We start from the raw sequence: 25,720 nt of genomic DNA, 5'->3' as shown, positions 1-25,720 counted from the left end.
ATAAACATTCAGCAAGTGGCTTTCTAGACGGCCTGTGCCCCTTCGGTGATACGGAGCCGATATACGCAAAATGATTCTTTCATAAGTGGTCTCTTCCATTTGCAGGTCACTTTCGCTAATCCGACATTAAGATTGGGTAACGTTTGCTCTTACGAACATTTCTAGCGTAAGAACGTTTCGGTGAATACGGGCCATCGTTCGTAAATGCTGCCTACCATTGACACACAGCCTTTGCTAGTGCTATTGTTCAGCGTAATGATTCGCTAGCGTCTGCTACAATTTTGGCTCAATAGCCTTTGTGACTAAAGGCCCTGTTTTCTTCAACAAGCCTTGGTGTCTATCGTCGCTAAAGACATGGGGAATGAAGTTCCATGTCTCGAAATACGATTTATTAAGCAGGAAGCAATTATGCATCGGTGCAAAAGGAAAGTTCACACAATTTGGTGAAGCATGGTTGAACAGTATCGCGCTTCTGACAAGGAGACGGCACAAATTATGGAGCTCAGAAGCTGTAAACGCGGAAACCTGGTCGTTTAAGCGCCAAACGGACGTAAGAGCCCTGAAGGCGTTAATACACATATCGTCACTCACGCTGTAAGACAGGAAAACTGCAGTGACGCAAGAAATAGCTTAATACGCAGTTCCGCCATCCGCTGACAGCAAGCACTCACTCTCGAGTTATTTTACTATTTAATCTAAGGAATGCTTGCTGCGAAAGCTAAGATGGCTGCGTGTAAACAAGGCTGTCAAAAATATTGTTGCTATTTTTTTTTTCCGCGAGTGAAGCTCAGCTCCAAATGCGCGGTTGCCGGTACCGACCGGTAAGAGAGCCTGCCTCAGGCATCGCGCCAACGCACAGCCAAGCGCCTATTCGAGACGGATCTACGAAAGCCTACCGGCGACAAAGCTAGAAATTCAACTTGTGAGGGAAACAGCCCGAAAATATACGAAGGGCTACTTTGGCCCATCGCGCACGGCAAGATCTATTCCTGTTGACTTTTGATCGCGGGACGTTTGCAACGAATCGACATGCCGAATGAAACAGTGCTGGCTACAGGACCACAGAAGCTCGGACGAAGCTGGCAGCAAGAACAACTAAGATCATCGGCGCGTATACTGTCACGGTGTTGCTTGTCCACACAGCAGAAAAAAAAAGGAGAAAGAAAGAAGGAAGGAAGGAAGCAAATACTGCAGAGGCCGAAAAAGGAAAGCCCACGCGAAAAGTACACCTCGCACACGGTTCGGTTTGCACCCGGACAGCACAGAGGTGCGGGACACATGCACGCGCGGGGGAGTGCGCCAGCCGTCGCCGACCATGCGGAGGACAAAGCCGACGCACTACAGGCCACCGTACCTGGCGTTTCGGGGGGGCTGAGCTGGGCCACCAGTAGGCTGAGGTCGAGCGGCAGCGGGTCAGACCGGCGGTACGGCGTCGTCGCGCCGGCGGCGCGCACCTGGTGCTGCTGCATGGCGCAGCGGGGCCGTCCTCCGGGCAGGGCAGCTCGCGCCGGCGGACAGCGCGCGCCTCCATCGACCGAGTCTCGCGGCGTCACCGCTTGCACTGCTGGTCCGGACCGCACGCGCGCGACCCCCCGAGCGACGACCCCGGCGGCTCCCGCGAGGCGACGCTGGCCTCCGCGCTACACGCCGCGCGCACCACGCGCTGCCGCGCCGGCGGCCAGACGACCGCGCGCCGCGAACCGCGCCGGACGACGCCGGAAGCCCGGAAGGCCGAGCGTCTCGCGTGGCGAGCGCGACGGAAACGCTCGCGTCGTGGACCGCTCGTGCAGCGTGTGCGTCGCCGGTGGACGAGAAAGAAACGACGCTGGCGGGGAAACGGCCGCTGTTTAGTTCCACTCGCGTTTTGCGATCGTGCGTACAACACCGTGCAACTACTCTACCACCATTACGAAACGGAAGCGCGACTAAAAAAAAAAAGAAAACACACACACACACACACACACACATCTTCAGAAACTATACGCGCTGGGTGCAGCACGGTAAGTTAACTTCCGGATAACTGCAGTCAGCTTCGCTTGACGAACGTGCGACATTATCCTGGGAGAGTAGAAACTCGGCGCTATATAAACGCACTCACGTCACCCAATATATCATGGCACTTTGAAAGGTTGATGCTGTTTACAAAATACGTTGTCCTGGAATTGTAATAAACGCATTACATTCCTGTTCTGGAGGATTCTAGGCCCTAACGGGAAAGCAAAAGCGCTCAACAAGCCAAGTAAACCGCATCTGCAAGTGCGCTTCTACGCGTTCTGGTTGACGATACGATTACAGCATAAGTTCGTCCATAGAAGTCAGGAACAAGAGCCTTTCTGTAAACGACAAATAGAATGCAAGCGGCAGGCATCTGTCTTTGTGTCGCCATTCTGCATAATATGCTTGTGTAAGGACGTGGCCGTCATCGTTACACCGCACGAAAGTTGCTGAATGTTGATGAAAGTTGCCATCGCTACCCATTTCTACGACTATTGAGAAAGGAGTGCTGCTGCATGAAAAGAGTACAATGACACCGTTGGAAACGAGAAAATCCACTGTCGAGCTGTTTATTTATTTGCCTTCTTTTTTTTTTAAGGATGCAGTTCACTCTTTATGCGTTGGCACAAGGGATAATAAGCTAAAGTGTGCAAATGCGCGATAACCTTTTCAGCAGAACCATCACAAATATTGGATACAGTATAATGAGAAATGTATAAAACATACCCTCTACAAAGGCCATCAAAATGTTTTCAATTACCCCGGCAAGAGGCAAGTGTTTTTGCGCCCATAATTTTTCGCTAGCGCCAGCATACTGAATGACAGAACGGAGCAAGCTCATTAGAAAGTTCGACATATACGACTGTGAATTCATCACTTCGCTAACATCTGAAAGTGACGAACGAACCAAAGTTCTTCCCAAAGAAAATCTCAGTTACTGGTTCAAACGTATGTACCGGCTTTGTGTCTCCGAAACGAGACGACAAACCCCGCGGCGCAGAAAGACGAAACAAGTTACTCGTGCGCGTGCAACACTTTACGATAAAATGGCAGAAACGATTTCTTCGGTATCACCGCCGGTATAAGTCCCAGCTGGGAAAACTCGCGCTCAACACCAGCGTCAGCGTGCTCTGCTTCGCGCGCAACTTTCTCAGCTGCAAAGAAAGCCATGTGGACGCGACGCCAATCAACGCCGCCGCCGCCGGCCACGCAATGACGAGGGCGAGAGGGAACACGCGCGTGAGGGGGGAGGGTGGTTGCGTTAGGGTAGCAGCTGGCAAGTACCTGGCCGGAAGAGCTGCAGGCGCAGCATGGGTGGTGGTGCGGCGGCCCGGCGTTCCCCCGGGGGGCCCGGGACGCGTTGGCGCCGCAAGGCGCGCAGGTCCACGGGCCGCGCGTCCAGGCCGGCGTCGGCGCCCGCCGCCGTTCCCGCTTCTTCGTCGACGCCACCGGACACAGCTCACAGCACAGTACACTCACGCCGGTCGGCAACGGGACGACGCAGCCCGCGAGGCGCGCCGCCGGCCGCGTGGCCCATCGGTTCCAAGGGGGGGTTCTCGGCTGCTGGCTCTGGCGCTCGGTGCTCGGCCGCCCTCTGGCGAGTGGCGCCTTCCTTCTCGCGCTGCCGCTCGGCTCTGGGGGGCGCGCGCACGAGCAGCCCGCTCTCGCCTCAATCCCGTGGCGCGCGCGCGCTGCCGGCGCTAGCATGCGCCCTCGCGCTGCCCACCACGCACGCGCACAGGAGGCGCGGGCGAGGAGGAGGAGGACGCCGCGAGCGCATAGTGCGCACGCGCCGGGCGCCCACCACGCAAATCGCGACGCGCAAAATAGCGCACCCCCCGCCGCCCGGGGAAGGGCGCGCTCTTTCCATATACGCCTCTCCCTCGTCGTCAAGGTGCGGGGGGAGACGGAGGATGGAGAGCGACCTTGTCGGAAGATGCTGGCGTCCGCGCCACCACAACGACGCCGCGGCGTGGAGGGAGAGGTGCGTCGTCGCTCCGCATCCGCTTCACGCCGAAGCGCCAGGGTGCGCGCCTCGTGGCTTCGCAGGTAAAGAGGCGCGCGCGAGTGCCCCGAAGGTGAAAGTTCTGCACTGGCACGTTATGGTGGAATACGCCGGACGGCTGCTATTTCTATGATTAGGGAAACAGTTCATTAAGGACAAGACGACGCGCTATATAATGAGCTGCGTTTTTTTTTCGTTTCATAGTAGGAGAAAAGTTCACATATATGCCGCAGACGGAGAGAATTATAGTTTTATCGCTACGGAACAACAACGTCGCGCCCTGGCCGCACGAACTTTTGTGAAGCTCGTATGGTCTGAAAAAAGAAACACAGAGAAATATGCGTATTTCGAACAGCGCATTACATAAAAAGACAGAATCCTCAAACTTAGACAAGATTCCAGATTACCTGTTAGCGTGACAGCAACGGAGTATCATAATTAGAGCTACCACGTGGCAGTGTCTATTGCGCGACACCCAGAAATATCTCCACCGAAGCAATAGAAAGTTAATAGAGAGCTTTAGATTAGGGGACGGAAGCCTGGGGGATGCAAACTCTGTAGTGTACCCTTCGCGCGCTTTTGTGCCCACTTTCGCTTGTGTCCGCACGGCGGTTTGCGTCCCCCAACGTTTGGGTGGGACTCGCGTCCCCTAACCTAAAACACTCTGATGTAAACCGCGTTGCCGAAAGATGTTCCAAATGCGGTGCAGACGGCACTGACGCACGCGTAAACGCAGCTACTTCGCGAAATCACACCAGCATCTCCACAGGCAATCTCTGAGGGCAAACCGCACCACCACCGTGGCAGCGCAGAACGGAGACGACACCGCGATCAAACGAGACGTCCGGAACTCGCGGTGCATTCTGCTTCTCGATGCGCGGATATCGGTCGAGCGGGGGTGGGAGGGTAGAAATACCGCCCGGGCGAGGAATGGAAAAGCAGGCGGGGCGGGAACCAGCGAAGCCTGTCGATTCAGCCGCTTCTCGCGTCTGCATACGCCTCTGCAGTCGGCGGTGCCTTTGTTCCACAAATTTGGCTCCGGGCTCGGAGCGGGGGACAAAGGGCGGCTGGCACGCTTTCTCCCAGGCTGGTGGTCCCAATATAGCAGTGGGCAGGGAAAGCAGCGGGCCCGCTTCTCCCCAACCTCGGCTGCTCGAAGAGACCCCGGTGCGAGCGCGCGCGCCGCCGCTCAGCTGCCGGATCTGCAGCAACTGCGCTCGGAAGCACGAGGGCAAACTCGCCGACTTCTGAGCTGCCAAGAGGCGACGCGCGCACTTCAAAACATCGTACAATGGTGTGACTTGGCTTCAGAATTTCTTGGTCCATCGCTAACTTTAAGGTGCGCGTCGTGTCTTTTCCTTGCCTGCGTGTACACTATGGCCTACTGCGGCCAAAGGGAACACTTTAGAAGCTGTGATCATAATTGTAACACTTCTTCTGAAAAAAAAAAAAAATGTTGGACGTTGTTCAGACCTGCGTTAGGTCCGACATCGCTGTAGAAAAAAAAAGAAAACTGCCTGCAGGCATTCATGCCATATACCATGTTTAACGAAATACTAACAATACGTTGTTTCGCTTGAGAGTAGGCCATGATGGATGTAGCTTGCGGCGCAAAGTTTGCGTGAGCGCGTAAGATTAAGAAGCTGGTGCTGAGGGCAATGATTTGCGCGAAGCGCGATGTGAGGCGGAGGGGACTACATAAACCGAATATGTCATTATACCACTGACTTCGGTTCGCGATGGGACAACCCGCGCAATGCAACAGCGCTCACAATTAAGGAGATCAGCGCGCGAATCAATTCATGCAGAACAACAGCTGTTCATATGGAGTCAAACGTCAAGATCTAAATAGAGGAAAGTCGGAGACAATAAAAAAGAAAAAAGAACATGGTAGAAAATTCAAAAGAAAAGCTAGCAATTGTGCGATACGCGAGTCGTTATCCGCCTTCTCTCCTGAATTCCGTTAGTATACGGTGATTCGAAAACACGGGGAGGGAGAGAGAGAGAGGGGGGGAGAAAAGAGAGAAGGAGGGGGCCTATGTTTTGTCATAAATCGGGCAAATATTCTCGAGTTACCCAGAGAGGAGCCAGAATTAGTTCGTTTCTCTTACCGATACATGCGGCCGCGTGCTTCACAACATTCGGTGTTTAACTCAAAAGCTGTAGAACTATAACGTAGCATATTTTGCACGGAGACCATAGAGATAGTCCAGTCACACTCTCATAGGCATTATTCTTATTCGTTTTCTAGCCGCGAGCTCAACCTCGCTCCGCTCAACAGCAAGGCAACGCTCCGTGACATAGCCCTTTCATGCAGTTTGACCGAATCGCAGGCGGCCAGCGTGGCTTCCGTTTCGTTCGCAACAGCAAAGGTCGCGGCACGTGTCGGTGGCGCGAGGGAAAAGAAAGTCCTCACTGCGAGGGCGACACACAATGAGGCCAAGCCGAGAGGCCTAAACCGAACGAACGCACGAACGACACGTGCGCTGAGAGCTTCGAACGCGGACGAATAGCGGGTGCGAACCGCAAAAAAAAAACAACATAGAAAAAAAAAGGAAAAGAACGCCTACAACGACACAAAGCTGCGCAGCGGCGAAGCGACGTTTGCCGGCGGACTGAATAGGGCACTGGAGGAGGATTCAATTCGAGACGAGCACCACTGTTGAGAGGCGAACAAAAGGCACAAACTCCGCACGCGGTATCGAGCCTTTTCTGACCGCGGTGACCAAGCGTGAAGCAGCGACCGATGGCCGCACGAGTTCGTATACCTATACCGGCGTATACGCGAGTTCGGAGGTATGTAACAAGATCGCACATCGGTGTGCACGCGCAGTGCGTGAGTGTGTGCGCGTGCACCAACGTGTTCGAGTACGTTTACAAGCCTATATACCTATACCACACTCATACACACGCCTGTCATAACGCTTGCAGCGGAGGCGCAGCGATTTCAGAGCGGGAAATGACGCAGCCTCTCTCCGCGATTTCCAGCCGACGAAAACCATTGAAACCGCAAGTAAAGCAGTGAAAGTGGAGCTAGAGTAGGCAAGAACACATACACGCTGCAGCTACAAGGCAGGCATAGGGAACGCGAATTCTGTTTGTTTCGTTTAGAAGAACCCACACAGGATACGCGGTTACAGAAAGGCATGCTACCACGAAGCCAGACACCAAATACTCGCTTTGATGGCTCGCTCTCCCGAGCCGATGAAAAGGAATGTTTGGAAGATATACGACAGAGCAGAAACTGCCGCTTTACTAGGACCAATACAGTATTCATTTGGTCGGCGAATGCCGAAAGCTTCGCATTGTTTAGCAGGGGAATGCTCTTCTATTTCGGCTCTGCCACATGTGTACATTTCAAGGAATGAGGAGTTATCTAGGAAAAAGGCTCGCTTTCGCCTGCATGTAAAGACACTCAGGGGGGACAGCACACTGCTGTCGAACCCTTAACGGAGGCATGGTGCACTGCGAACAAACAAACAAACAAACAAACAAACAAACAAACAAGAAAACGTACAGGAATACATATGTCCTCGCCGAGACAACGACGAGAAACTATCAGTGGGCACACTTTCCTATGTTGAGCAATGCAAACAATCGTCAGCTTCTTCAGTCCAATGCATGCATGCAAACCTGAGGCCTCCGCAAGGAAATTTACCGCAGGAAAACGCAGCGTCAACACCCACATAATAGGGACTTTTAGCGGTGCTACGGAAAATACGGTATACGGTACGGTAAGTGCGTAATACCGTACCGGTCGAGGACTGCGCATGCGCGAACTGTACCGTACGGTATGACTTTCCGTACGGCATACGAGGCGGTAAGGCTCGGCTAGCACCGTGTGTCGCGAGTTGAGCTGCACCAAGCCAAAACAGTGAGAAGCTGATGTCGGCCACAGCGTCCACCTCTCGCGTGCTTTTTTTTTACCATGATAATACCAAGGCAAGAGGTTACTTTAAACCACCATCTGCGGGGCGACGAAGTGACAACAAGTAAACAGTGGCATAAAAAAAAACCCAGGTAGGTGGCGCCATCTAGTGATGCAGAGTTTACTTAGAGGGGACACAGAGTTTTTATTGCAGTAACTAACTATATTCAACTTATCTGCTGGTGTAAATTGTCAGCAGCGGTGCAATTTACAAGAAACAAACCCTTTTTTATGTATTGATTAGATAAAAACACCTATGTAACAAAAGGTTTCACGTGTTGCAGGACGAAGTGTCACAAGATGTCGCCACCGGCCTTGTGACTGGTGTCTAAGTTTGCCGTAGCCGGGCCCTTTTGTAAAAAAGTGATGCGTGTATGAACAAGCTAAAGCTTCTAGTATTCGTCAAAATGAATATTTCGCGCTCAGCGCATAGTTATTGTACTCTGTAAAGCCCCAATGTTAGCCGCTATCATCATTATCAGATTACCGTACGCATCGAGCGGCACACGCAGCTAAAACGTCTTCGGTCATTGCGGTAATTTAGTACGGAACAGTAATACCGTACCGTATACCGCGCTTACCGTACCGTAATAAGGCACTGCTAAAAGTCTCTATTGACAGCAAGCGACTCTCTTCCTGTTCAGGAAAACGGCGCCCTCAGTGAAGAACAGGACAAAGGCGCACGTGCATGCACACGCACCGTGCCAGACCGAGAGCCAGGGGCAACGGCCGCGCGTGCTAGGGTCCACAGTGTCGCCAGCCAGAGTAATCCGGTTGTTTTTGTCGCCCCTACGGGGTACAGGCTCGACGCGTAAGCGGCCACGTTTGGCTGACACATTTCGCCGATCGCCGTAAACACGTATACGTATACACGACGGCCGGTCGCCCGACCTGAGATCGTGAAGGAGCAACGAGCAAAGCACCGAAAGAAGCGGGGTCCACAACTAACCACGGAAGGGAGAGAAACGAAAGGGGAGAGGAGAACGAGCGAGCCGAATGCGGGGATCCGCGCAGGGTGAGGAGAAAGGCGCGAGAGCGCGAAGGAAAACGGCTCGTCTCTCTGGCTCCACAAATCAGACTCGGGCCGAGGGGAGAGAAGCGGGATTACGGAGGCGGAGATAATCCTCTGCGATTAATTATCGCGGAATTAGGAGGTTCGGGCGCAGGAGATGCCGGGCGTAGGGAGGTCGCCCAGCAACTAAACCGTTTATCGTGGCAACAGCCACGCAACGCTGCCTCCGCAGGTCACAGCCAAGGGGTCAGTGGCAGCAGCGGCCGAGCGCGGGAGCCCGCTCAAACCCTCCTGGCGCTGGCGGCTCCTGGCTCGTGAGTGTGATGGCTCTGGCATCACGCGCGAGTGTATACGGCGCCTACGTCGCCTTTCTTTGGGACACGCTCAGGCCACGTCTCTGTTTATGCGCATGGACGGAGCGTGCCAACACCCAGAAAACGAATGCTTGGCGTGACACGTGCAAAAAAGACACACTTACTGCTGGCGGTGGTCATCCACCCGATGTCGCACCCTTTTGTCGGTTCTCCAGCTTGCGACAATTTACAGAAAGCACACGGCGGACGTAATGCACTGAGTTTAAGTGAGCTGGTGATGCTAGCCTGACTGACGAACTCAGTTGCTTGTTCCTCGCAGTCTTGAGAAATATCTACAGACTTTATCTGATGAAATTTCTGCCACATCCGCTGACCCGCCGCCGCATTTTTCATGGCGATTCACTTGAGAACCTGCTCGCCGACGTGCCTGCGCGCTGGCTTGGCTTCGCTCCAAGGTGCCCCCATTGGCGGCCGATGTCATCATATGTAGTAACTACCGATTCATTTCCTTGAGCTCGTTTTCTTGTTGTTCCAGCACTTGGTAGAACAAAATTTGCCATGTACAGCCATTTCCTAGGGTCAATTACTGGTCGTTAGAGAGCTGCACTCTTGCCTTTGGCCCGGGGCGGAGGCAACGAAGGATGTACGTCGGGGACAAACACAATACGTACGGACACCGATATTTATTGCAAAGAGTAATCGCGTACCGCCATTCGTCAATTCTAGTTCAACTCACGTCGACATCGCAGCTCACACATGGTCAGTGCTGGTCCAGATTATGAAACTCGACCAATAATTACACGCCAGCACGGATACCGGATTTATATGTCGCCTGATAAACTGTACGTGGGGAAGGACATGCGGGCTATGTGCTGAAAGCCAACGATGTCTGCGCTCTTAAAAAAAAAAAAAAGTCACCGTCGCCAACGGTGATCTTGCGAACCAAAGTAGAGGGCTGATTTCTTTTTTTTTCTTCTTTTTTTTTCGCCAGCACTACCCCAACTGCCCGTTTTCAAAACACCACACGAGTTCCCGGATATAGCGACACAAACAGTGAATGTGAGTGAGGAATGGCACAATTGCGTCAACGAGTAGTTCACATCCCGGTGAAGAGCAGCCGAAAAGCACATCTGCCCTCTCTTGATGCAGGCAAACCCTCTTTGCCTTTGGAAGAGGTCCAATAAAAGCGCTTGCGCGGGATTCGCACTCGGCAGCCGATGGGGGGCACCTTGGAGCGAAGACAAGCTAGCGCGGAGGCACGTCGGCGAGCAAGCTCGTCATTCGACAGCCACCAGCGGATGTGGCAGAAGTTGCAGAAAAAATACATTCTATAAATATTTCCGGACACTGCGAGGAACAAGCGACCGTGTCTGTCAGCAAGGCTAACATCTCCAGGTTATGTAATCTCAGCATCTTCCGCAACAATTATCAAATTTCTTATTTCCTTCCTAGACTATAACTCTTTACGACCATTCCTCTGTTTTGGGTCGCCCCTCCTCCGACAGTCGTTGAAATTGTAACCGCCAGCGTATAGGCACTCAAACTTGAATGATAGAATGAAAACAGGGTGAGAATTTAAGCACAACAAACCCCTGCAGCGCGTAAAGGATTTCCTACGAAATTTCTGCCTCCTAACCGGAGTCATCGAAGATACGAATAACTGCACTCTGCAAAAGTTTACCTAAAGAATGCTGGAAACTTTTAGGTTACCGGAGACAGCCGTCCGCCCGTCCGCCCGCCCGCTATGCCTAGTTTCATAGCAACTTTAGTTAAGATCTTTAACGTTTTCTCAAACGGTCATCAAATGGGGCCCTAAAAATAGAATTTAGTCGAGCACTGTTGGTAAATTATGCATATACAAGAATAAATAAAGCAGCTCTTAACACTTGAGGAGGCTTTACTGAGGGCGCCTGCTTAGAACTAGTCGAATTTTTTAACAATATAGATGGACTACATTGCATTTAATGAACAATGATGACCCAAATAAAAACGACAAGAACTTTGAAATCTATGAGGTCGCACTGATTACCAGCATACCGCTTTCGATGCGAAGTCCAGGAAATCAAACAAAAGAACTGTCAACCGTCACGCAGCTCGCCGAAACCATCCACGACTTTTCAAAAGCAATAGATAACGAAAAACAGGTTGATGCACTATGTCTTGATTTCTCAAAAGCTCTTTATAGGGTTCCTCATAACGAATTAATTATGCAATTGAAACAGCTTGGATTAAATAATAATATAGTGGAATGGATCAGGTCTTATATATATCACGTAGGACGCAGTACGTGGATATAAACGGCTGCCAGTCCGATCGTTTATTTGTAACTTCAGGCCTCCCTCAAAGGTCTGTCCTTAGACCGGCATTATTCCTGGTTTATATCAACGACATTTGTTCAGATATTAATGGAAAACTTACTGTACGAGCGTTCGCCGACGACTGTTTAAATTATCGAGAAATATGTAAACACAATGACCAAAGCATGCTCAGCGATGCACTGGCGCTTATTGAAAAATGGTGTAAATAGAGTAAATAAAGAAAAAGGAACTGTTGTTTTACGTGTTGCAAACAAGGGTAAGCACGTATTAAATTTTGATTATCAGCTAAGTTTCACTGTACTAGCTACAGTTAACAAATGTAAATACTTAGGAATAACGGAGGAGGAGGAAAAAATGAAAGCAGAAGGCAGGGAGGTTAACCAGAATCACGTCCGGTTGGCTACCCTACACCGTAACGATATTGAAGTAACGATATCTGAAGACCTCAACTGGACTCAACATATCACTACTATACTGCCGAAAAGCAGTTGTGGTTCTTATGTCATAAATTAAAACTCGCTCCAGCCCCCGTAAAGTTAACAGCGTATTTAACAATAGCAAGGCCACCAATGGAATGTGCAAGCATCTAATGGGACCCTTACGGAAAAAAATTAATTCATAAAATTGAGCGGGTGCAAAAAAGGGCGGGTAGGTTTATTCTCTCAAAATACTCTCGCACTGATTCTGTAACAGAGCTGGGGCAAGAACTAAATTTACCTGCCCCCCTCCCTTCTTGGAACGCTGTCGCATAGCCAGACTAAAATTCTTGTTTTTGCTTTCTAGAAACATATTTAACTTTGATGCAGAGCAGTACCTAATTCCGCGAAGAGTCCGGAGCCTACGAACTGACCACTGCAGAAACTTTTAGTCTCTCGATCTTGCGCGAACACATATGCATACTATTTTCCCCCTAAAACCATAAAGACTGGAATGATTGACCGGATGCTATATATGATTCTCAAACTGCAGAACATTATGAAACCAACGCTACAAAATATTTTCTAAGTGGATTCTCATGATCTAACATATCTCGCGTAAGTTGTATAATGTAGTAGTATGATGTATAATTTTGTGATGTATGTGATGTAACATATATCACGTAAGTTCTAAAATGTAGTATCGTGATGCATCTTTCGGCTATACGTTGCTGCTTTATGTAAGCAATGATGGGTTTTGTGCCAGATTTGTACCCCACCTCTGCAACGGCCCAATCGGCCAACAGTACCAGGGGAAAAAAATATAAAAATAAACAAAAGACGATTTAACCTGCCATGTTTGGGCGAATGTTGCCTGCCTCAAGATACTAAAGTAGAACAGCCTTCCCAACAAACAAATTTCCATCCCAACAATAAAAAGTCGCATGCAAGCGGCTAAACTTGTATACATGTGCCATTCGCCTACCTAATGCAAAAACGAACAAAACAAAATAGAAAGACACAGAAAAACAAGCATCAAACAAAAATAAAGAAAGGCGAGAAGCATACCGCAGTATCACCAAGCAAGGTGATGAAAAGAGGAATCGTGCAGCCACCATTCAAGAAAGGGGAGCCGCTTCCATCCCCATTAATGGAAGGGTCGCCGCCTGCTGCGAGCGCACTTGGCTCGCGATTCCTCGAGATGAACATATACTCCCTCCTTCCCTTCCCCGCCGTCTTTACGCGAAGAACACGCGCACATACGAGTGTACACGCAATCGAGAGGATGATGGCAGCGAACGCGGACAGGCTGTTGACAGACAACCGCTGCAAAGGCTAAGATCCCGTTCCAGAGGGAACGAAATAAATGAACGGAGGGAAACAGAGAGAGTGGCCTCGCCAGCGAAGACGCACGGCGCCAAATGAATAAAGAGGGAGGGAGTGAGAAGCAAGCACCCGGTACGGGGAGAAGTGCACCGGTGCACCGGGGGAATTTTCCGGTGCTCGGCGCGCGCTGATTCATATGCAAATGCAGTCGCGCCAGGGGCGCTCCATCGAGCCGGCGCGCGGGGCGGTGCCTTTGAGAATATTTGCCCGCGCGCAGGACAACATCTCGGCGCCGCCGCCGCTGCCTGATATGCAAATGAGGGCGGGAGCGCGCACGCGCTCCTGACGCCGCCGCTCGACGCCGCGGAAGCGCCGGCGGCGCAGGGGCGCGGGGGAGAGGGGGGAGCACGCGTCGACGCATCGCGAGCGCGCCGCCTCCGCGGAGGAGAGAAGCACCCCCCGCGGTGCGCCGCGCGAACAAACGATGTCGTCACGGCGCGCGCGACGCGAAGCCCAACCGAAGGCGAGGGCAATTTCCCGCTCGCTGACGTAGTTCGACGGCTTCGGTGTCCGCGCTCTCCGTACACGCTGCGTTTACAGGTTCCACGCGAAGCGAGCACGGAGGCGGCTTCGGCTCGGCAACGTAGCAAAAATAATAGACAATTAAGAAAGCTAGAAGTGGGATTACTTCATTGGAATCAGATTCATTTTCTAATACGATGACTGAAAGTCTGCCTGTCGTCCAACCTCGCTGCAGAAGGCGAACGCCAAAAGTCAGCGGGCACCTACACCGCCAGTGCTACGCTTGTACGAACCGATATCCCAAATACTCCGGAAGTTAATGTGCCGCTGACGGGGAGCCGCACATTTCTTGCTCTAATGATGATCAAGTGATGGAGCTACCGACAAAAGGGGCAGCAGGGGGTCGACAATGCCAAATCGCCGTACGCGACGGGATAAACACAAGGCGGCAGACGCCTGTTAACCGCCGTTTACCTTTGCAGAACCTCCGCTCGGCAAAGTGGTCGTTGACAGCAACGCTCAAGCGACGGCAGCCGCCCAGGCTCTTTAACGTCATTTCCCGGCCCTTTCTGTCCTAGCGCGCAGACGCAACGGCCTGTGACGCTTACCTGCACGAGAGAAAGACAAACAAATGCATCAGTGACATCCTACACGGGTGAATGGCAATACGTGTGCGCAGAATTGAGAGACAGGCCTCACAGCATAAGCAAGAGTCTCGTGAAAACGCAAGAAACGCATGCATAACGTACAAAGGGACAATGAACGTCGGTCAGCACCTGCCTCAAGCAAGCACGTCAGCCATTCTGTCACCCGAGCGAAGGAGATAGAAGCGCTGATCACGAGCATGCAGCTGCACGCACGCGCGTACGGGCCGGCGACATATAGAACTGATAAACGACGCTGACGCGGGCGCTCATATGTCTATGTTTGCAAGTTGCTACAGATGTGAAAGGTGACGGCGCAGAAGAAATGCAAAGAAGCGCAAAGCACATGGCGAAAACAAGATTTTTGCCTGGGCAGGAGCAGCGCTCGGCCGTCTATTCTGTTATTTAGTGACCCTTCGCGACTGCTGGAATGCCACCAACAACAGACAATATCTACGTTCGCTCAGCCAACCGCCATACCGTATAAATAAGTTGTATCCTAAAATGGATTTTCCCGCGGGCTCAATAGTGCTTTAGGTGCGCGCTGGCTAGGCGCTTCAATTTACGACACTTGAAATAACTTGACCAGTCTGCCATAAGAGCCTCACAAACAAACAAGCAAACAAACAAACAAACAAGAAAAACACATACACAAGGAAAAACGAGCAATAAACATTAGGAACGCAGCTTCTACCGCTAAATGGTTGATTTATCAATTCAAAGAACTGTTCCTGCATTCACAAAACTTCTTTTACGTGTAAGCGCCATCTGCCATTTGCCACTGTCGCAGCGATCGCGCAGTGGCTTGTTACCACGCCGATCGCTATCCTCCGTGGCGGGCACCCAAACGCAACCCATGGATCAGGACCTTCTCTCGTGCATGGCAATTTTTACTTCAAGGTCATTCCATCATCGTCAATCTAGCTTCGCGATTTGAATCTCGCCATGCTGTCGTCGTCACGCCCATCTTACGTCGACCTATAGTGGCTGAAGTTCTCTTATAGCTTGGGCCACTACGTATGTGCTCGTGATGCCGTAGTGGCCGCTGTATCGTCGTCATTCCAGCTTTGTCATTCGACTTTCCCGCTCTTTTCGTCCCACCACCGTCGCGATGGAGTCTTAGTCGTTCTGTCGTCTTCAGCTCTTCATCCAAGCTTCGTCTTCAGCTTCATCTTCAGCTTCGTCTTCAGCTTCGTCTTCAGCTTCGTCAACCGACTCTCGTCATACCATCGTCGTTATGCCGTACTCGTCACACGGCCATCGTCTTTCCACCGACGTCAACCCTTCATCGTCCTTCTAATATTAATAAGCCACCGTACTCACGCCGTCGTAGTCATTGCGGGGCCGTCGGACAGTCGCCATCATGCATCTGTTGCCACACCGTCCGCGTCATGCGCCGTCGTGCTCATGCCATCGGCGTCAGTTCGCTTTAGTCATCCGACTCTCGTCACGCCATCGTCGACACATTGTTGTTACACAGGCTTCGGGATCCAGGAGTCGTCTCGTCATCCCGCTGTCCTCGTAACGTTGTTATCCCATCGTCGTCACTATAGGTCGTGGTCGTACACTCGTCGTGATGCCGTCGTGCCCGTTCCATCGTCGCCATTTTTAACTTCGTCATTACCACTGCACAACGACCACTGCAGATGTTACATAAAGCGACTTCGGGAATACGATGCTTGGCTGCATTGCTCGAATACTGATCGCATTACCGTCGACAGTCATCCGAAGATGAGTTCTGCAGCAATTTTTTTCATATATATATCCAGTTCAAGCCTTTCATAAGGAGGTCTCGGACTGCCATGCTTGTCTGAATATTTGAAGGTTGCGGTACGGCCTGTAACACGCTTTATCGCGCGGTTACAGATGACACTTGCACTAGCCGCTAGAAGAGGCCCAAAATCTCAGGTGCTTTCACATTCGGATTAATTGGGCTCGGGTGATGCACGCGCACACGCACGCAGTCTCTATCTCTCTCTCTCTCTCTCTCTCTCTCTCTCTCTCTCTCTCTCTCTCTCTCTCTCTCTCTCTCCCGCTTACGCACGCATACATCGGCGGAAATAAATAGTACATAGTTGGATAATCCTTAACAGAGTAGGACAAGAGGGAAACAAGATGCGAATGTACCTCCCGATTAAAGCAATATAGTGCCGGCACCCTCACTCCACGCAAACAGCAGAACGCACAAGCACCGAGAGCCTTGAGCTCTTTGGCTGCAATGAACGACGCTATGGGGCGCAGCTGTTTCGCCTTTTACTGGAACGGGATGCGATGCATGATGAGCGTAGGGAATAGGCTCAGTGCAACAGAAGCCTGCGAGCAAGACCGTGCGTGTTTTCCTCAAAGCAAGCGAAGTGTGACATAGGCATCGATCAAAAACAAGAAAACAAGCAAATAGATTATAAAAAAAAGATTGGGGAGACAAAGTGGCCTGTTTGTGCGGAACACTTGGGATACGATGAGAGGAGGGTGGAAAGGAGAATAGGATCGAAAGCGCAGAAGAAAACCTAGCGCAAGTTGCTTCTTAGAAGCAGGCATTTTAGACAGCTGAACGCCGAATATTCGCGCCGGAACGTGGATGAGAACGGGGCCCTTCGGTGCGGACTTTTTCGCCGCTATAAAGAACTATACAACAAAGGCAGGAGAAAACAATAGAACAAAACTGGCAAGAGGGAAGGAAGAGGATACCCGCGCGTAAATGCGAAAAGATGACAAACGCTCCGCATATGAAGACATCGGGAGAAAAGCCAGAAGGGAGTGAGTGGACCTCAATCTCTATTGTTCCTTGCGTCAATTGTGGCCCCGGCCCACCCATCAGCATATCGGAATACGAACAGAGGCACAAACGGCATGCCATAAGGAAAGAACGTACGCGAGGGAAACCGCCGGCTGCATCGGGCCAGCCGGCCAGCCACGCGCATATAGAGTCGTCTGCGTAAACGCCATCGGCCACGATAGCGCATACACATCGCGCGGAATCGCCAATTCCGCGGCGGCTGCGCCGCGTCGCGTCGGCCACTCGGAGATGCATCGTGGCTGGCCGCACCAGCAGCCCAGCGCGCACGCAATTTTTGCGGCGCCGACAAAAAAAAATAAAGAACGGCCGTCTGGGCCGCGGCTGCCACGGACAAAGAGCGGCCGATATATCTATTCCAGACCGCGGCCTCGTGCGAGCGCGAACGCTGAATATGATAACGAAAATGAAATGCCCGGGTGCAGGGGGAGGGATAAGAGACAGAGACGGGAATGATGGTTTTTCTTTGTACACGCGGAGCGGCATCGGAAAGCAGGAGCGAAATGCCACGGCGCGCATCCCGAAAGCAAACGCGAAACAAAGCGCGCGGCGCCCATATTTAAAAGTCTGCGTCGGCGGTCGGCCGCGATGCGCGCGCCTCTTCCTAACGTATTCATCGAGCTCGCAAGTGTATGCGGCAAAACCGGCCGCAATAAGAAATACGAGAGAAAGGCGCCGGACTCCGAGGGCCCCGCGGCGCGCGACGGCTAGCTGCAAATTCGAAAGTGCCCGCCGCGGTCAAGAAGATAAAGGCCTCGCAAAGGAGGAAGCGCGGCCGTTTATGCGCGCTATGGAGTTTCGCGTTATAGTGTTATTATATATTTTTTTTTTACGCTTGCCGAACGACGATGCAGCGCAAGTGGTTCGGCGCTGCATAACGAAATCGCATATACGCCGCCCAGTCCGGAGCCGCGGAGACAAACGCGTCGTCGACCATGAGAGACGCGGAGACGCCGCATAACGGAACCGAGACACGTACACGGGAGAAGGCAGGGGGCAAAAAATATGACGCACTCGCTTGCTCGTCTTTTCCAAAAGAAAAAAAAAACCCACGAGGTGGTTCAGCTCTGCAACTGAACGACACACTGGAACCAACGTCATAATGTAAGTGCTGATGCGTTCGGCTGTGCACTGGCTTCGACAAATTAGAACGTCCTGCGTCACAGTCAAATCGCGCCTTCAGGTCACATATGTACACATCGGGATCATGTTCACTTGCATACACACTCTGCGATTTTCGGAACAGCGCGATTTACGGCGTTGTACCCAAGATTAGACGGAATGCGGATAGCTTTAGCCTTCCTGCTAAATTTCACTCACAGAAGAAGCAAAGCAAACAAGAAAATAAACTACATTTGCAAGAACGCTATCATTTGATGGTGTACGAGAACGGAGGAGTGCCGTAAAAAGTCGAACAAAGTCTACGACCGCAACGTCAAGCCCCAAGTGGTGCTGCGATTTGGAGATTACCTTAAGTAACAGTGAGGAACCTCGTGACAGCTTAAAAAAAAGAAGAAAGAAAACATCGTAGCGGATTGGGCTAGTTGGTGCGTCAGTTGACAGTAGAGACTGATAGCGCGAAGGAATCTGTGCCCACTGCATGCGCAGATGACACATGAGAACGGCTCATGCGCCATAGTGTTTCGTCACTGACCTTATCAGACGAGGAAATGAACTTCCCGGGAAGTACAGGTGCCCGCATAAGGCGATAGCTACTGGTACATAGCTTGTTTTTTTTAAACTAACAAGTTAGCTTACTTTTGTTTTGTAAGAATATGATTATATTTACCCTCGTGTTTTGCCACAATAAACCTCAGATGGAAGTCAGCGCTCGTCTTCACCTGTACCTTTGTTTCGCGCAACCAGTATTCACACTAAGACTACAGCCGTCAATGCAGGCTTCACGCATGTAGCGAATGAAGAACGTGATCGGACATTCATTACCCTCGAGTTAAATTCGATTGATGTGACACAAGAGGATTCGTTAAAGTAGCCGTCCTGAGCATTGTTATCCGTCTTCCTCACTTAATCAGTCTTGTGCAAGAGATGACTACGGTGCTGTTACGGTAGTTAGAAGTTTGAAAACGCAGTGACGTCATGTCTCTCAACAAGTCGCACTTTCATGTAGTTACGTGTAATTTCCTGTTAGCGTTTGAACTTATGCTGATGATGCCGACACGATAATGTCTCTGTTGATTGCAAACATCTAGAAACGCAACTCTTGAGTAGGAGGACAGTTCTAGCCGTGTTGCGTATTGAAGAAAGACAAAATGGAGCGAGACTGAGCAGCGGCAGAAGAATGGCTAGCCCTGTTACCCTGAGAATAAATGCATACACAGCACACCACAAGTAAAATATTAGAAAAAGAGGTATTATCATTTTACAAATTAAAAAAAACACGGCATAGAAAATTTTAAGGAAGTATCACACTTTTTATAACAATTAGAAAAATGTCATGTGTTCCGGCTAATTCTGTAAATTAAAAAGATGATAACGTAAGAAAACTGCATGGCTTCCAAACTTCAGGGCACGCATTCGCAAAACGTTTCGTTTGTAAGTGCTATTTTGTCGTTAGTCGTCCGCCTTCGGTGATGATATGTCCAGCATTAGGGTTTGCTATAATTTTATTGTACGAACAATCCTAGCGCAAGGAAGTTTAGCGAACACGGATTCTGGCAACGATAATAAACCAATCACGAAAGAAAAATGGTACACAAAAAAATAGATGAAAAACAAAAAACATGCAGGACAGAACACTGTATACGTCAATGGCTGGGGCGTTTGCGGAAGCGCAACAATCTGACGCCACATTCGGCCAGCGCTCGGTCTTTGATCGCTAAATAGAAATCTGCATCTTGACGTTCTTATTGCCCCTGATAATTACGAGCGGACCAATTAAAGACAGAGGGGAAAAAATTTCACGCTTAAATGCCACTTACGACAGCCAATGAGCACCGCTCGACTGATAGGTCAGTTCCTTTTGTTCGTTATTTCTCATCGAACTTATTGGGCTAGCACGGACGCTAAACGTGAGATTATGCAAGAGCCCCCAAATTGCGATACGTGTGGGCGGCATAAAAATGCCAGCAAGCTAGAGCTCGATGCAAAGTGGTATTAAGAAACGCGAAAATCGAAACCCGTATCCGCATATTCGCAAAAAGAATATAAATTCAACAAAATTATAAAACAACAATTCTGCGATACTCCTCGGATCTTCCGGCGAGTTGAACGACTTAGCTGCGGTAGTTGCGCGTAGACGTGGTGCCTTTAGTGATTATGACAGTGGTGGTGTTGATTTGCTACAATTGAGTTTTTCAGCATTTTCCTACCATTCCAGTTCCTTACCACGTAGCGGGTTAGCGTAAAGGAAAGAAGGCTCAGGAGAGAGAAAAGGATGCATAGTAAGGCAGGAAGGTTAAGCCGAGGGGGTTCCGGTTGGCTACCCTGCACGGGGGGATTGAGTAGGGGGATACAAAGGCTCAAGAGGAAACTTTAGCTCGGGATCGAGCTCACATACACGGGAAGCGACAGACAGACAGACAGACAGACAACGAACTTTATTTAGTCCTGAGGAGCTACTTTCAGGACCTCCTAACGGGAGGCCATTGTAGCCGCTGGCCGCGCCCACGGGAAGCGATAATTCTTTTTTTTTTCTCGGCAACGCACCACTGCAGCAGTCTTTATGATTTCTTTTGCATCCAAAGGAAGTTAAAATCGAGTAACCGTAGCAAGTGGATTTCGAATTATGCCTTCAATATTTATGTATAGACGAGCTTTTAAAAATTGAAAAATTAAAAATAAATCATGCATCAAGTTTATAATTCTGAAATTCAAAAGTAAGAAAAACTATATCCCAATCACGTAAACAACACCTAATCATAAACGTAAAGCGGACAAAATTGATGCGCTATATTTTCCTCTAAAATATGCATCTAATTTGTGAGGAAGACTCTTGCAAAAACGTCGCTGACATTCAAACAATGACATACATGCTGGAAACTCGTAAGTCACATGTGTCACCATTATGTACTATAATATATGCAGCTCATAGACATGCTATAAATGTTGCGCAGAGAAATGTCGTGCAGAGTCGCGTACTTATAAACTCCGTGCTTCTACGCGTATATACTTGCATTCACCAATTCCCGCCAGTATTGGTAAGGAATTCCCATATCCTACATAAAAGTTCTACTTTCTAGTTGCTGGAATGTAACTTTCTCTTGCAACTGTAACAAACTTCATCCAAATCGGTCAGCAGTTTTATAAGGAAAGCATTTTCGTTTTTTACATATACTTGGAAAAGGCGGCATCGTATTTGGCCCCACGCATGAAGCTTCCTTTTTGACATCCACGTTATGTGCGGCATTTCGGAAAGTTCCCAGGCGATATTTTCGGCGTAAGTGCCGATATTTAGGCGCGAGGGACTTATATCGCTCGCCATTGTTGGCGTTTCATACGCTACGGAGGCTCCTCATTATAACGGTTATGAATTTTCATTCCAGTGACGAAACGGCTTCAGGTTATTATGAAGTGAGCGTTAATTACAGCTGTGTTTGCAACAGAGTCATTCGATTAAAGCAACACGTATTTTCTGGCGCAAGCTTTTACGATGGAAAGGCTCACGCTATACCGTTGGGGCGACAACGGAGGCGGAATTTGAACGAGTCGGTATTCCGTGACGTTCGCTTGACAGTATTGCAATTCATATTAAGCAAAGAAAAAGTGAACAAAAAAAGATTTCCCTTTACCGAACACGGTGGTTTTCTGCTGCATTGGTGGGCCAACAGAGCATATATGATTTCAGTATTGGTCGGCCAGCAGAGCATATTCAATGTATTATTTGTTTATGCGCATACGTTACCTATACGTGCATGGCAGCGCACTCTTGAAGATATTTCCGCGTTCGCGAGTGGCCTGTTCGTGACGCCGCTGCAACCAACTGTTTGCATATGCAGTGCGCCCGCGAGCGTGTGCGCTGGTTAGGTAATGTGATTGCTGTACTTGCCACAATTAACGTCCAGCACACGTAGAAGCATACGCGGTGAATAAAAGGATGCACCGAAAGGCAGGAATAGTAACCAGATGTTGTTCGGGTTGCCTAATCTATATACATTGGGAGAGGGTGTAAGGGGACTGAATGAGGAAGAGAGAGGATAAGAAATGAAATAAATAGCGAACGCAATCATGCGGTAGCTACGGTAATAGACAGCGTTATCAAAGTCTGTTGTGTGGGCCCGTTGAGCTCGGGAACTTTCAACAACGCAGGTATAGCTTTTCCTAAGATCTCCTACTCACGATTAAAGTCTGCCTCTCTCGCTTTTTCTTTCAGTGACATGTTGTATTTAGCGACCTTTGGCGCGGATCTGGTTGAATATGTTAACATGCATGATTTCACCGACTGTTTCGCTCTGAGCATTCGCAACATTCTTGTGCATAATTAACGTGTCCGAGAATAGCAGCAGCCGGCGCCGCCTACACGGACCGGCTGCTTGTGCCATGTGGCACGGCTCAAACCACGTCAACTAGTATTTGAGCATACGTTCGTAAATGATCAGTTCGTTTTTATCGCTGATACCTATGCTCGCAATGCTAGAGTCAAATTGATTAAATCGGCTATTGATCCCCACACTTGGTAAGGAGAAGAATTTCGCGTCTTTTACTCTTTCATAATATATATATTTTTCGTAATCAAACACTTCGTATGGAGTTTAATGCCAGTGTTCATAGGACGGGCTAAAGACGAAGACGATAGGAACACATAGGACAGGACGGGCGCCGAGGCGAACCCTACTTACGTTTCATTTTATGGTGACCACCTCAATAAACTAGCCATTCTTTCCGGCGGAAGTAATTTGCTCTCTCTCACTCTCCCTCTCTCTCTTCTTTTCTTTTTTTTCGAAGACAAGTTGAAAGTAGAATCACCTTCCACCCTCCATTGCTGCAACAGACGGGTACTCAAGCACGCGTTCAAGTATGTAATCACTGACCACTTCCTGAAGTAGCTGCAATTGTAGTTGTTTCTTGTCCTTCATATGTTGTTTACCTTTACAACGCTCTGTAACTACCCCATGTGTAACGCGCCGTGGGCTTGGAGGGTATTACTAGTGTGAATGAATGAAACACAGTTTATAAAAGATCGGCATGTTTTACACCCTTGTAGCACAAGAAGGCGAAAGCCTGCTGCGCATTTGGTAATACATGAATCTACACAATCGGGCTTAGACTTCGTTGCACGACATACTGGTAATTCATTAAGTTATACCATCAGGGCTAGAGTTCTTGCAAGACATAACGAGCCTCAATGGTAAGAACACGTGAGGCACCACGGCGACCTCACTAGGGCGCAGCGACACGCGTTTCTTCCGCGGTGGCGTACTTGCGCGGCCGTCCTCGCGAGCCGCCGACAACCGGCGCCGCTGTGACGTCAATGGCTGTGACGTCAATGCGCAGAGCGTGCGCGGCCGCTTTTCTGCGCAACAACACCTGGCGCGACGGGAATTACCAAACTTAAAGCTCGGCAGGCACTGAAGACCGCTTAGGTGTGGGAATGCGAAAGCACTGCGCCATTTGTAGACCTCCGGACGTCATCGACGCGCTCATTTCATATGCTCATGACGTGGCGCCACCTCCTCCGGGCCCTGACGCGCGCCACCCAATGACGCACGCACTGGTCAGCGAGATGGCTGCAACGTGCCGTGTGCAATCAGGCACGAACTATAGGCGCACCTTTAGTGAGCCAGAACGGCGGAGCAGCCATGGTGGGCTCGATTCCCACCCAGACCGTAACGCACCGAATTTACTTTTCAAAGCCACTAATATACTTTGTTTACAGGAATCTATCTGAGAAATGTGACGTCCATCCGAGCATTCTTTGACACGGTTTTATTCTTTTCGGCGTCGGCCATTTCTCGTCACGGCGCAGTTACGCCGAGGGCACCGCCAACATGGACATCCAGGCTTTCGCGTAAAGAAAAATAATGTGACTAGCGTTTGTTGCAACATGCTCGAACATGATGTTGGCATTGCAGCTAGACTCAACTACACTAACGACAAAATGCGCAGCATAACACAATTGGCAAAAAAGAAAGTACAGAAACGCTCGCTGAGCACACAGGTAATTGCAAACAGTTGATACAACTGTCTGCTGTCTGCTACCGGTGCAATAGAGTGATTGCAATCGTTTTAGCGCAATCAATTTACATACACTGCACAAGCGCTTGACCAGTTTGCCACACATTAACGCCAGTTTGCCTTTCACAAAAGCGGGCTTAGAATAGCGAAGGCCGGAGCCATCATCGATGCTTCAGCACGACGAAAGAGCATTAGCAATGCACGAGAAAGTAAATAATTCAGCTCGTGCCAAGCAAATAAAATGTGTGTAACAAATGTATGTGAGAAACTTTAATAAATGCGGGCCAAGCAGGGGGCTCAGTTCACAAAACATTTCGTTCGTAACTTTTGCTTGTTTTTGTCCGCGACCCTCTTGCGGCCAAGCACTGCCGTGCAAGTGGAGCGAGTTTCACACACACACACACACACACACACACACACACACACACACACACACACACACACACACACACACACACACACACACACACACACACACACACACACACACACACACACACACACAAAAAACGCACGCGCACTAAAGCGAGGAAAGAGAGAAAGCGAAAGGCGGAGAGAACCAAAGGCAAGGGTTGTAACCCTAAACGCCATCAGCAACGGCGGCTGCGCGGAAGTGTGAAAAGGCGGTGCCTTTTTCGAGCTGCGCGAACAGCGAGCACGAGCGGGGCTTCGGCGTTCGCAGAATGGCGCAGCACGCAGCGGCGCCCCGAAGGGGTTGCGCCGGCGCCGCTCCATTCGGCGCTCGACGTGCCGCCCGCGTATGCTAATCGCCGAGGCCGCCACGCGAACCCATTGAGCTCAGACCCGGCGCGGATGCAAATGAGACGAGCTCTTGCGCGCACACGCCATAGCCGCCGCCGCCGCCGCCGCAGGCGATGAAGGCGCGCGGGCGGAGAGGGTTGGTCGGCGCTTGCAGCCACTAGCGTCGTGGTTCTGAAGCGAAGCGCCAGTGGATATAGGTTATTGTATCAGCCGGCGCTCGCACCCGCCGCGATTCGACCTGGGACTTCCGAGAGGGACTTCTGCCACTGCCGAAAACCTACCTACAACAGCTGAATGTCATACACCTGCTAATGCGTAAAAGAACATACTTAATCTAGGCTAACCACCAGAAACACCGCACGAAAGCACTTCTTACATCGTCCTAAACTCGCTTTCACGTTACTTTATCGTAACGAAAGCGAACGACGCTCCGTGCACCGCTGGAGACAATGCTGATGGGATGTCTAGCTTATAGAGATAGAGACGAAAGGACCAGTTTTTTCAGCAGAAGGACCTGTTTTTCACCATGGGAAGCAGTGCTCTGCTTCCCATG

General features: G+C 50.3%; 1 protein-coding gene across 8 annotated transcripts in view; it reads right to left on the bottom strand.

The window, feature by feature from the left end:
* The window catches only part of LOC139059338 (POU domain protein 2-like), a 582,494-nt gene that overhangs the window by 156,495 nt on the left and 400,279 nt on the right, over positions 1 to 25,720 (bottom strand). For 2 of the 8 annotated variants that reach the window (XM_070537613.1, XM_070537614.1), the window contains exon 2: positions 14,311 to 14,444. The exons of 2 other annotated variants lie outside the window; for them this stretch is intronic. In XM_070537613.1, the coding sequence (XP_070393714.1) occupies positions 14,311 to 14,392 (82 nt within the window). In that variant the 5' untranslated portion in view covers positions 14,393 to 14,444. Of the gene's footprint in view, positions 1 to 3,279; positions 3,652 to 14,310; positions 14,445 to 14,585; positions 14,634 to 25,720 lie in introns of those variants that run through there. 4 more of the 8 variants (XM_070537616.1, XM_070537622.1, XM_070537615.1 and 1 more) reach the window with 3 other exon arrangements.

Source organism: Dermacentor albipictus, chromosome 4, assembly GCF_038994185.2.
Source record: "Dermacentor albipictus isolate Rhodes 1998 colony chromosome 4, USDA_Dalb.pri_finalv2, whole genome shotgun sequence".
Lineage (NCBI taxonomy): Eukaryota > Metazoa > Arthropoda > Arachnida > Ixodida > Ixodidae > Dermacentor > Dermacentor albipictus.
This window is presented reverse-complemented; position numbering and strand designations above follow the sequence as displayed.